The 12,107-nt window shown below is 44.8% G+C and overlaps 1 protein-coding gene across 1 annotated transcript in view; it reads left to right on the forward strand.

The window, feature by feature from the left end:
- The window catches only part of LOC146889409 (aldehyde oxidase 4), a 57,462-nt gene that overhangs the window by 25,586 nt on the left and 19,769 nt on the right, over positions 1-12,107 (forward strand). The window contains exons 14-19 of the mRNA XM_087902481.1: positions 909-1,093; positions 2,837-2,999; positions 8,680-8,772; positions 9,437-9,606; positions 9,905-10,019; positions 10,882-11,004. Coding sequence (XP_087758607.1) covers positions 909-1,093; positions 2,837-2,999; positions 8,680-8,772; positions 9,437-9,606; positions 9,905-10,019; positions 10,882-11,004 — 849 coding nt within the window. The remainder of the gene's footprint in view (positions 1-908; positions 1,094-2,836; positions 3,000-8,679; positions 8,773-9,436; positions 9,607-9,904; positions 10,020-10,881; positions 11,005-12,107) is intronic.

Consider the following 12,107-nt stretch of genomic DNA (forward strand, 5'->3'; position numbering starts at 1 on the left):
TGTCCCTTCCTTCAGGTTCCCTAAGTCCAGTGGGAAAAGTTTGAAATAGGAAACAAAACTCGATCACCAAGGACAGGAAATAAGTGGATAAAGAACTGAAGGAGCTCTGGGCTGGAAGTCAGCGTAATGGAGCCTGCGGGGGGGGGGGGGCAGGGCACTATATAACAATGACAGACGGATGGACGGACGGACAGACACATGACACAACACAACAGGTGGGATCCAACGCGGCCTGTAATAGGCTCCGGATCTGTGGGGAGGAGGGCACACTTCCAGGCAAGAGGACAAAGAAAGGGATGGACAGGCCAGCCACAGTATCAGGGGACCCGAGACTGAGAGTGTAGCTTGGAGCTGATGAGGAGCAGCAGGAGGTCTGAGGCCCTGTTAGCAGATGACCGCCTTTGAATGCTTAAAGCACAGTGACGTTTATACGACAGAGGCAATGTAACATGAAGACAGCAGAGTCTCCACCAAACGGGGAAAACTGAAGAAAACATTTGATGTCGACCTCTGGTCTCTGCCTCCACATATGTGTGCACGTTCCCACAAACACCTACACACACACATGCACACACACATGCACGCAGTACACATGCACACATACACGCATACATAAACACATACATACATGCACACACACAAATGCCTACACACACATATGCCCACACACATACACATACACGCACAACAGATGCCTACACACACACACACGCATCCATGCATGTACATACATGCATATACACACATACACACACACACACGTGCACATACATGCCTACACACATGCACACATTGGTGCACATACGCATACACGCACACACACACATGCCTACACACACACACACACACTATCAGAGTAGTTGTCAGGTGGTATGCACTAACCATTCTGAGTGTTTTTCTGTCTCTAGTGGCACTTTGTGTCAGGCCTCCGGCTGGCCCAACGTCAGGAAAATGCCGTCGCCATTGTCAACGCTGGCATGAGCGTGGAGTTTGAAGAAGGCACAAACATCATCAAGGATCTTCAGATGTTCTTTGGAAGTGTGGCCCCCACGGTGGTCTCTGCGAGCCAAACATGCAAGCAGCTCATTGGGAGGTAAGAAACAGCCCGCCTGGGCCACCATGCACAGACCTTTCTGTTTGGATAATTTTCATTAAGATTATACCGTGGAAATCTTTCTGAGACTTTATAAACATACATATTTTTATATAAATGCATCATTTATAAATTGTTTTGATATTTTATAACTATACATTACAAAACATTTTCTATTTTATATAAAACAATATTTTATGTAAATATTCTTCTATTATTGCAGGCTTCTGTACAATTATTGCAGAAATTGCTTAGCTTGAGTAGATATTATTTTTAAGTAATTAACCTGTAAAATAAACAAATATTCCCAATACTGAATCCTGAAGATAAAAAACTGTGTTTAAGCCACATCAAGAAGATGGACTCTTTGACAGGTCAAAGAGCCCTGTTCCTGTCACTCTCCTGCTGGCTAGCAACTAGGAAGATTTTTTTGGTTTAGCTTTTGCTTTTAATTTTTTCCAAATAGTGATTTTGCGAAAATTTTTATTTACCTATTTATGTTCATTCCCAGTAAGTGAGTTTTAGTGTGGTTTTCCTTGGATACCGAACGAAACCTTCACTTCCAAGACAACCATAGAAACTTCCCCCTTGTGGACCAGTTCAGTCTTTATCTGTTATTTGCTGGGCTTGTGTGCCAGGCTCCAGGGCAGGGCACACAACAGAACTCCAGGTTTCAGAAACCTTTGATTTTTTACAGGGTCAATTTTTTTTTAACCTACATAAATCCATCCTATTGGCTTGTGCTACTTTTAAAAAGAGCAGAGGAAGACACAGAAAGAAACACTTGACAACTGTGAGATCAGACGCTGAAGAAACTAAGGGACCTGGTGTGGTGGAGCATTGGGGGGGGGGGGCAGAGAATAGCACTCTGGGGGGCCAGTCTGGGCTGGGAAAGATCTGGCCTCAAAATAGAAAAGGAGGGAGGGAGGGAGGAAAGGAGGGAGGGAGAAGACAGGGAGGCAGACAGGGAGGGAGGGAGAAGACAGGGAGGCAGGGAGGGAGGGAGGGAGGGAGGGAGGGAGGGAGGGAGGGAGGGAAAAGAAGAAAAGAAAGAAAAGGAAAGAAAATGGGAAGGAAGGAAGGAAGGAAGGAAGAAAAGAAAGCTAATGGCTGTCTTAAGGGCATTTTGTTTGAACTTGGAAGATAACTAGAGTTGCACCCCATTTTTTTCTTGCCCCAGTAGTCTGGTGTCTGCCTGCTTGCCCGCTCGCTGTAACATACCTAACAAAACACTGGAGGCCAAGTAATCTATAAAGGGAGGAGTTTCATTTTTGGCCTGTGGTCTAGACCAGTGGTTCTCAACCTTCCTAAGGCTGCAGCCATTTTAATGCAGTTCCTCAAGTTGGGGTGACCCCCAACCATAACATTATTTTTGATGCTACTTCATAACTGTAATTTTGCTACTGGTATGAATTGTAATGTGAATACCAGTATTTTCCAATGGTCTCAGGTGTGTGCATAGGGGTCATGACCCATAGGCTGAGAACCACTGATTTGGCTGCTGACACTCAGAATCACAGCACTGGCAAGGTGCTCTTGGTGCGCCAGTTCGCGGTAGAACGTGGAAGGGCATTTGCAGAAGGCAGCGGACACGGGTCTTCAAGAGCTAGTTCCAGGACAGGCTCCAAAGCTACAGAGAAAGACAGAGAACAAACAGCTTTGCTCTGTGAGGGGCTCCGCTCACCTTAACTGGTCCAGCCCTGGTGGCGGCGTCTGTGAAACGTTCATCTCCTGTCCTGCCAGACAATGGGACGACCAGATGCTGAGCGATGCGTGCAGGTGGGTTCTGGAGGAGATCCGCATCCCAGCAGCAGCCCAGGGCGGCATGGTGGAATACCGACGAACCCTCATTGTCAGCTTGCTCTTCAAATTCTACCTCAAAGTGCGCCGGTGGCTGAACAAAATGGTAAATGGATTGCTTCTCTGGGCCCCGGGTCGGCTGGGTCTGTTCACAGGGAACAAGCCCTGCTCGGACTAGACCACAAAGGGGCCCAGACCATAATGGGGCTGCGGTGAGGTCCTGCGGCTCCTCCCTCCTGCTCCCTTCAGTCCAGGTCTCAGAGGGGAGCAGCCACACCGCTCCGTCTGAGGGATAAATGCTAACGGGCCATATGAGGTTGATCAACCATAAGGAAACATCATCAGTAGGCAAACTGCATCTTTCCCTCTTTAAAAAAGATTTTCTTACTGAAGTAAGAAAAAGAATATTTTAATACTTGGAACTAGAACCAAAATGGGAAAATTACGTGCAATCCTGCCACCCATATTCAACCTCTGCAAATATTTTAGTGTGTGTCTTTCTAAACTTTTCCTTATAGAGGTGTGTGTGTGTGTGTGTGTGTGTGTGTGTGTGAGAGAGAGAGAGAGAGAGAGAGAGAGAGAGAGAGAGAGAGAAACTGCCTAGTATACTTTGGTTAGTCCACTTTTTTCAGTCATTAAATGTTTTTAATGATGCCATGGTGTAACGGTCACTCAACATGTCCACGGGCTGATGTACCCTAGCCTAATCCATCCCTTATTTTTGGATATCGCTCCAATGGTGGTTCTCTGGTAGAAATTTTCACGGGCCTTATATTCAGACATACAAACTGTTTCCAGTTTTATCACCTGGCTTACTTTAAAGCGTAGACGTTCCCTCATGCCTGTGGGTGTCCCTTTGGTGAGTCTAAGCCAGAAACTGAACCAAGTACAGCAGAGAAATGACCACCTCCATGTTTCTCTTATGACGGAGAGCCGTGTTCTGTTGTTTCAGCCTTCGGGCAGCATTTTGCTTCAGCTTACTTTATCATGGTGGATGATCATTTTGATATGTTCTTGATTTGGTTTGCAAGTATTTTATTGAGAATTTTTGCATTTATGTTCATAAGGGAAATCGGCATATAATTCTCTCTTTCTTGGGTCTTTATGCAGTTTAAGTATCAAAGTAATTGTGACTTTATAAAGAAGTGTGGTCAATGTTCCTTCTATTTTGTGGACTAATTTGAGAACTGTTGGAATTAACTCTTCTTTGAAAGTCCAGTATAATTCTGGGCTAAAACTATCTGGACCAGGCTTTTTTGGGGAGAATAGGAGTTGAGAGACTTTTGGTTACTTTTTCTAGTTTACCAGAGGTTATGAGTTTGTTTGACTTGCTTATCTGATATTGATTTAACTTTGGTAAGTGGTTCATATCGAGAAAACTATCTATTTCTTCTAGATTTTCCAATTTGGTGAAGTATAAATTTTTAAAGTATGTCCCTATAATTCTCTAGATTTCCTCAGTGTCTGTTGTTATGTCCCCCTTTTCTTCTCTAATTTTGTTAATTTGAATCATCTGTCTCTACCTTTTAATTTGAATAAGGGTTTGTCAATCTTACTGATTTTTTTCAGAAAACCAATTCTTTTTCATTGATTCTTTGTATTTTTTTTTGTTTCTATTTTATTTATTTCATCCCTGAGTTTGATTATACCCTTTGGGTGTAATTTCTTTTATGGTTGTTATTCTAGAGTTTTCAACTATGCTCTTAAGTTCCTAGTGTTAAGTTACTTGTATGAAATCTTTCCAAATTTTTTATGTAGGTATTTAATGCTATGAACTTGCCTCTTAGAACCACCTTCCTTGTGCCCCATAAAATTGGGCATGATGTGCTTTCATTTTTATCCAAGTCTAGGAAGCTTGATTTTCTTTCTTTATTTCTGTCTTGACCCATTTTTCATTCAGTAGAGAGTCTTTCCGTTTACATGAGTTTGTAAACTTTCTGTTGTTATTGATATCCACTTTAATCCGTGGTGATAAGATTGGATTGGGTGTTATTTCAATTTTCTTATATGTCTTAGTTAGGGTTTCTATCGCTGTGAAAAGACACCATGACCACAGCAATTTTTTGTTTTGTTTTTCAAGACAGAACATCTCTCGGTAACAGCCCTGGATGTCCTGAAACCCCCTCAGCAGACCAGGCTGGCCTCAACCTTATAGAGAATCCGCCTACCTCTGTTCCCCACTCGGCTGAGTGCTGGGATTAAAGGCATGCACCAATACCTCCCAGCTTGACCACAGTACCTCTTATAAAGAAAAACATTTAATTGAGACTGGCTGTCAGTTTCAGAGGTTTAATCCACAATAAGTCATGGTAATAAACATGGACACATGCAGGTAGGCATGGTGCTGGAGAAGGAACTGAGAGTTCTACATCTTGATCTTCTAGAAGCAGGAGGCACTGTGTGCCATAGTTGACATAGGTTGAACATGCGTGAGACCTCAAAACCCACCTCCTCCAAATAGATAATACACTTCCTCCATGACCACACCTACTCTAACAAGGCAATACCTCCTAACAGTGCCTCTCTTCATGAACCAAGGCTTCAAATGCATGACTCTATAGGGGCATACCTATTCGAACCCCCACATTCCTGGCCCCCACAGGCTTGTAGCCATAATACAATGCAAAATGTGTTTAGTCCAACTTCAAAAATCTCCATTGTCTACAACAGTCTCAAATGTGTTTAAAAGTCCAACGTTCAAAGTCTCTTCTGAGACTCATGCAATCTCTTAACTGCAATCCCCTGTAAATCGAAATCAAAAACAGAGCACATGCTTCTAACATATAATGGCACAGGATATACGTTACTGTTGCAAACTGGAGGATGGTGAGGAAATACTGGACAAAACAAAACCAAAAACCACCTGGGGAAACTCCAAACTCTGCATCTCCATGTCTGATACCAAAACGCTCTTCAGATCTCCAACTCCTGCCAGCTTTGTTGACTTCAACACACTTTTTTCTCTTGGGCTGGTTCCACTCCCTGTGAGCAGCTCTCCTCAGCAACAACTCTGGAATCTCCAACATCTTAGGTCTCCCTTGTAGCTGGTGCGCAGATATTAAAAAGTGTAATCTCATCTTGCTGGATTTTTCCTTTAATCGGCATGTAGTGTTCTTCACGATCTCTTTTGATTAGTTTGATTTGAGGTCTATTTTGTCAGGTATTAAAATGACTACACTGGCTTGCTTCTTAGGTCTGTTTTCTTGGGATATCTTTCTGCATCCGTTTAGACTGAGTTGACGCCTATCTTTAACAATAAGGTATGTTTCTTGGAGCAGCAAAAGGATGGGTTCCGCTTTCATATTCAATTAGTGTGTGTCTTTTTATTGAGGGTATTGAGACTGTTGATGTTGAGGGTTTTTATAATGTTCCAGATTTCCTGGATGTTTTGTGCCAGGATTTTTTTTTTTTTTGAGATTTACATTTTCTTTGACTGAAGTATCTGTTTTTTCTATCTTGTCTTTAAAGCCTGAGATTCTCTCTTCCACCCCTTGTATTTCGTTGGTTTGGCTTGCCTCTGAGTTTCCTGTCCAGGTTCCTTGGTTGTTCATTTCCATGTTTCCCTCATTTGGGATTTTCTTTATTGATTCTATTTCCTCTTGCAAGTCCTGAGCTGGTTTTTCTGTTTTGTTTGTTGTGTTTTCATTTCGTCACATTCTTAATGTTTTCAGAGATTTCCTTAAGGGATTTAATCAATTCCTCTTTAAGGACCTCTAACATATTCATAAAAACTAATTTAGCTATGTTACATTTCTCAAGGTTCACTGAGGTAGGGTTGCTGGGCTGTAGTGGAGACACTGTCCTGGCTGTTACTAATAGTGCTTTTATGGTGGTATCTAGGCATCAGGACTTGGGTTGATTGTAATTCTAGGTACTAATTTCTGGATTATCTTTATTGGGTGGGTATTTCATTCCTTGGTTTCTGTGGCCCTCTCTGGTTCTTGGGGGACAGTGGTGACTGTGAGCTGCCTGGTAGGAAATTCTTCTAAGAATTTATTAATTAATAATTATTATTCATTATTAATAATTTCTGGGCATTCTAGTTAAATGTGTTTCTAGGTATCAGAAGCTGACGCTTAGGGTTGGAGATGGGCTAACGGGGTGGCTGAAGGGATCTGTAGTGGGGACCAAGGCAGGGTGTGCCACCAGGATCTGCTAAGTCCCCGGCGAATGGAGGCAGAGAGGGAGGAGAGGCCATAACAGAAGGTCTGCTACAGAGTTGGGGATGAGGCTGGGAGACTAGGTTTAGAGGAAAAGAGGAAGAGTGAAAATCCAATAATCGCCTACTTCCTTGGTGTATCTGTGGCCTGTGTGCGTGGGAGGTGGAGGGAGCTTCCATGGATAGCATCCCTGAACTGTTTTTCCCCAGCATCCATAAATATACTACTACAAAATCATTTCTCATAATTACAGAATTTTGTATCCAAATCTACCATGATGTCCCTGTTATTACATATCTAGTTTAATTCTGTTTTCTTCACTGTCATCGAGACATACTTCATTCAGTCACTCTAAAGGAGACCTTGCAAACGCTTAACGAAGCTAGCCTTCCCTTCTCTGAGTGCCTGAATGGGTATGATAGTCCCACTTGCTCGGGGAACTTGAGGTTCTGGGCTCTCTCAGCTGAGCCAAGATCTTAAACATAAGATTGGATCATTCTATTTATTTATTATTTGTTTTAGTGTGAGTGTGTATGTCTGTGTGTGTGTGTCTGTGTGTGTGTGTCTGTGTGTGTCTGTGTGTGTGTCTGTGTGTATGTGTGTGTCTGTGTGTGTCTGTGTGTCTATGTGTGTCTGTGTGTGTGTCTATGTGTGTCTGTGTGTGTCTGTGTGTGTGTCTGTGTGTATGTGTGTGTCTGTGTGTGTCTGTGTGTCTATGTGTGTCTGTGTGTGTGTCTATGTGTGTCTGTGTGTGTCTATGTGTGTCTGTGTGTGTCTATGTGTGTCTGTGTGTCTATGTGTGTGTCTGTGTGTATCTATGTGTGTCTGTGTGTCTGTGTGTGTGTCTGTGTGTGTCTGTGTGTGTGTCTGTGTGTGTCTGTGTGTGTGTCTGTGTGTGTGTCTGTGTGTGTCTGTGTGTGTCTGTGTGTGTGTCTGTGTGTGTCTATGTGTGTCTGTGTGTGTATGTGTGTGTCTGTTTGTGTCTGTGTGTGTGTCTGTGTGTGTCTGTGCGTGTGTGTATGCGTGTCTGTGTGTCTGTGTGTGTGTCTGTGTGTGTCTGTGTGTGTGTCTGTGTGTGTGTCTGTGTGTGTCTGTGTGTGTCTGTGTGTGTCTATGTGTGTCTGTGTGTGTCTGTGTGTGTCTGTGTGTGTCTGTGCGTGTGTGTATGCGTGTCTGTGTGTCTGTGTGTGTGTGTCTGTGTGTGTATGTGTGTGTGTCTGTGTGTGTCTATGTGTGTCTGTGTGTCTGTGTGTGTGTCTGTGTATGTCTGTGTGTGTCTGTGTGTGTATGTGTGTGTGTCTATGTGTGTCTGTGTGTATCTGTGTGTGTGTCTATGTGTGTCTGTGTGTGTCTGTGCGTGTGTCTGTGTGTGTGTCTGTGTGTGTATATGTGTGTGTGTGTGTGTGTGTGTGTGTGTGTGTGTGTGTAGGTCAGAGGACAGCTTTCAGAAGTCAGTCCTCTCCTTCAGCCTTGTAGGTTGCAGGGATCAAACTCAGATCATCAGCTTTAACGGCAAACGCCTCTACCTGCCGAACCATCTCATGAGCCGGGGTCACTCTGTCTCTACACTTATTTCTCAAGTCGGGAGCTCAGATTGTAAAACTGAATGCAGAGTAACTTTTTCAGGATCCCCAGAAGTTTTCTGACATCCCAGAAAAGTTCGTGAGTGCTCTGGACGACTTCCCCATAGAAACTCCCCAAGGAATTCAGATGTTCCAGGTGGGTAGGGCTTTTTTTTTTTTAATCGATACATTCAGACAAGACAGGTTATATTCATGTGCCTCTCTTTTCAATAACTTTACTATGAGTAAATATATAGTCTTATTTTCAAAAGCCAGCCGATGTCATGTATGGCCAGACGTATACAGATTGCATGGTTTGCTCGAGGAATTAGGGTCTGAATCTTGCTTCTCTACTTTTTTCAGGCTTGTCACCTAAAATTCTGCTTGACTTTGTGGATCTCTGACCTTCCTTTAAATTCTTACTCAGCATTAAACATGTTTCCAAGCCCTTCCCTGCTTTGCTACAGTCGCCCCGAATCTCCCAGGACCTTGGCTATTTTCATTACGCTTTTTTTGGCTGTGTAAATTATGCTTTATTGCAAGCTGAAGTAGAACATATTATTTTGATAGGATTTGTGTGTGTTCTAATTCCTTAGTCAGGGCTGAAGAATTCTTGAGGGCACAAACAGTGTCTTCTTTGCAGAAGGGTATTGCAGCCAGAATAGATCCCTTACCGTATACTCGAGAGATATTTACTGATCTCCCCTTACAGACTTGATTGTCTAGTTGCCTCTAGCTATTCTTGACTGTAAGCAAGCCCAACACAGCAGGCCCGATCTTCAGGTCTGAGGTCAAATATCTTGCCTTCTTTCCTAAAACAGTGTGTGGATCCCAACCAACCCCAGCAAGACCCGGTGGGGCACCCGGTCATGCACCAGTCGGCCATTAAACATGCCACAGGAGAAGCTATCTTTATCGATGACATGCCTCCCCTTGACCAAGAACTCTTCCTGGCTGTCGTCACCAGCACCAGGGCCCACGCAAAGATCACGTAAGGAAAGGCACAGTGACGCCATCTGCTACTGAAATGTGTTCACTATTTCACACTCAAATTGAGAGCTTATTACACATTGACAGCAATTTGGGATAACCATCTCTTCTGGGTGAGAAGCGGCCATTTTTAAAGCATTGTTATAAATGATTTGCGGACTAAAGTTAGAACACCTGCCGATGTTTTTCAGCTGAGACTGCTACACTGTGATTTAGTTGTGGTGCTCAACACAGAGTTCCCTGTCTGACTGTGACCTTTCTTCTGCAACCTTGTTGTCCTCCCGTGTTCTTCCTCCCAGATCCCTGGATGCGTCCGAAGCCCTGGCGTGTCCCGGTGTGGTTGACGTGATTACGGCTGAGGACGTTCCGGGAGATAATAACCACAGTGGAGAGATTTTCTACGCACAGGATGAGGTGCGTGATCTGTGTGTGGTCTGTGGCCTCATACTCTGCTCCAACGTCAGAATCGCTGGTTGTGGTTCCAACATCTAGAGCTTCATTCGCTAGAAACCCGGGGTGGCCTCGGCCACCCTCCTCCTCCCTCTGAGCACTTGACTCACCTGAAGACTCTGACAAAAAACCTGAAGTCCTCTCAAGGAAGGCTTCTAACCGTTGGGAAAGTCACCTAAGCAACAGAAAGGATAAGGCACTGAGAGGAAGAAGGATTATAGGGTGACTGGGTCACTCCGTGGGAACAAGGAGGAAGGTGGGCAGAGACAACAGAGGGTAGATCAATAAACTCCAGTAGCTACATTCTGGGCATGTGCAGCTTTGGTCAGTTCCACTCAAGGCACCGTTTGATTTTCATGAGAAGAAACGGTCTTCCTAAGCCAGGTGCAGTGGTGCACGCCTTTCATCCCAGCACTCGGGAGGCAGAGGCAAGCGGATCTGAGTTCAAGGCCAGCCTGGTCTACAGAGGGAGTTCCCAGACGGTCAGGGCTACACAGAGAAACCCTGTCAAATAAAAAGAAAATAAAAACAAAGAAAGAAAATAGTCTCCCTTTTCGTCACTAAGACATCAGTAGGCCATGTAAGAATGTGGAGCGCTAATTCCTTTTGGGAAAACTATGCTTTGTTTTTGGCTTTGTTTTGGGACAGGTTGTCACGTATCCCAGGCTGGCCTTGAACTCACTGTGGAGCCAGGTGCTCCACACACCTATGTGGCACTGAAGATCTAACCCAGGGTTTCACGTATGCTAGGCAAACACTGTGCCAGCTGAGCTGCGTCTCCAGCCCCTGAGTCTGCTTTAACTAACAATGCGTGGCTTTCCTGCAGGTCATTTGCGTGGGCCAGATTGTCTGTGCCGTGGCCGCTGATACCTATGCCCACGCAAAAGAAGCAGCTAAACGAGTGAGGATTGCTTATGACGACATAGAGCCAGCGATTATCACAATAGAGGTTGGTCATCGCCAGGGAGGCATATTTTGAACAGAATTCAATCAGCGAGTCGTGGAATAAATAATTTATGCTTCCACTATACTTTAGCCAGTGTCACCTGTAGGTTTAGAGTACAGTCCCCAGTAATCTTTCTGCACCTCAGGTCAGGCTGTCCTGTCTAAACCCCCTCTTCTCCCCAGCCCTTCTGCAGGGATCTGCGAAAAGGAAGCAGCCTCTACCCACTTCTCCCGTGGCCTCTGACCACGGCCTAGCTTGAGAATACAGAAAGTTAACACCAGAAAAATGACTTCCTACCCACGGGCAGTGAGTGGGACAGTACTGAGCACTGTGGAATTCATGAAAGTCACACTTGCCAGCTACTGGGCACTCTGCCTCTCTGCACATTCTCTGGTTACACACAGACGCACAAGCGCTGGGGACAGACCACTTGGGTTCAGACTGCGAGTCCTGCCTTGTACAGCCTCTGAGCAGCAATCGAGACGTGGGCAAGCTAATTAGACTTTCCACACCCCAGCTGGGAACTTTTCGGTACCTACACCAAACGGTTATTGAGACGTTTAGAGACGGGAATCCCAGCACCTCTGATGGAGAATGCATTCAGAGGATGTATGCTGCCATTTAGATTTGGTTACTAGGCATGAAAGCAAGGCCGTGCTATAGTTTTGGTTACGTTGTTCGTATCTATGAGCGCTAACCTCATAGCAGATGCTCGGGATTGTGTGTTGGATGCTGGATCCGTGGAAGGGTGGATGGACAGGCGGAGGCTTAAGGAGGCTGCAACCTTGAGCATCCTTGGGCTTGTCCCTGTTCTTTCTGACGGTCGTCAGGTTCATCTTTTGCTGTTAATGAGGCTTTAACTGTCCCTTGAACCTCTTCCTCTCCTTTCGTTCTCGCTTTCCAGGCCCATCCTCAATAACTTATTTTCAGAATGGTCTCTTCGAGAGGCTCCTGCCTTCCATTGCAGCCGTCCTCCTCGGGACATTAACTTTCTAACACTCGGGGTTCGTCATCCTCTTTCCTGATCTACAGAATCCTCTTAGGCAGTGTCACGGGTGTAGAATGAAGGCCACTCCCAGACCTGCCCGAACTGTCCTTCCAGACTC

Source organism: Myodes glareolus, chromosome 27 (genome assembly GCF_982192425.1).
Source record: "Myodes glareolus chromosome 27, mMyoGla1.1, whole genome shotgun sequence".
Taxonomy (NCBI): Eukaryota; Metazoa; Chordata; class Mammalia; order Rodentia; family Cricetidae; genus Myodes; species Myodes glareolus.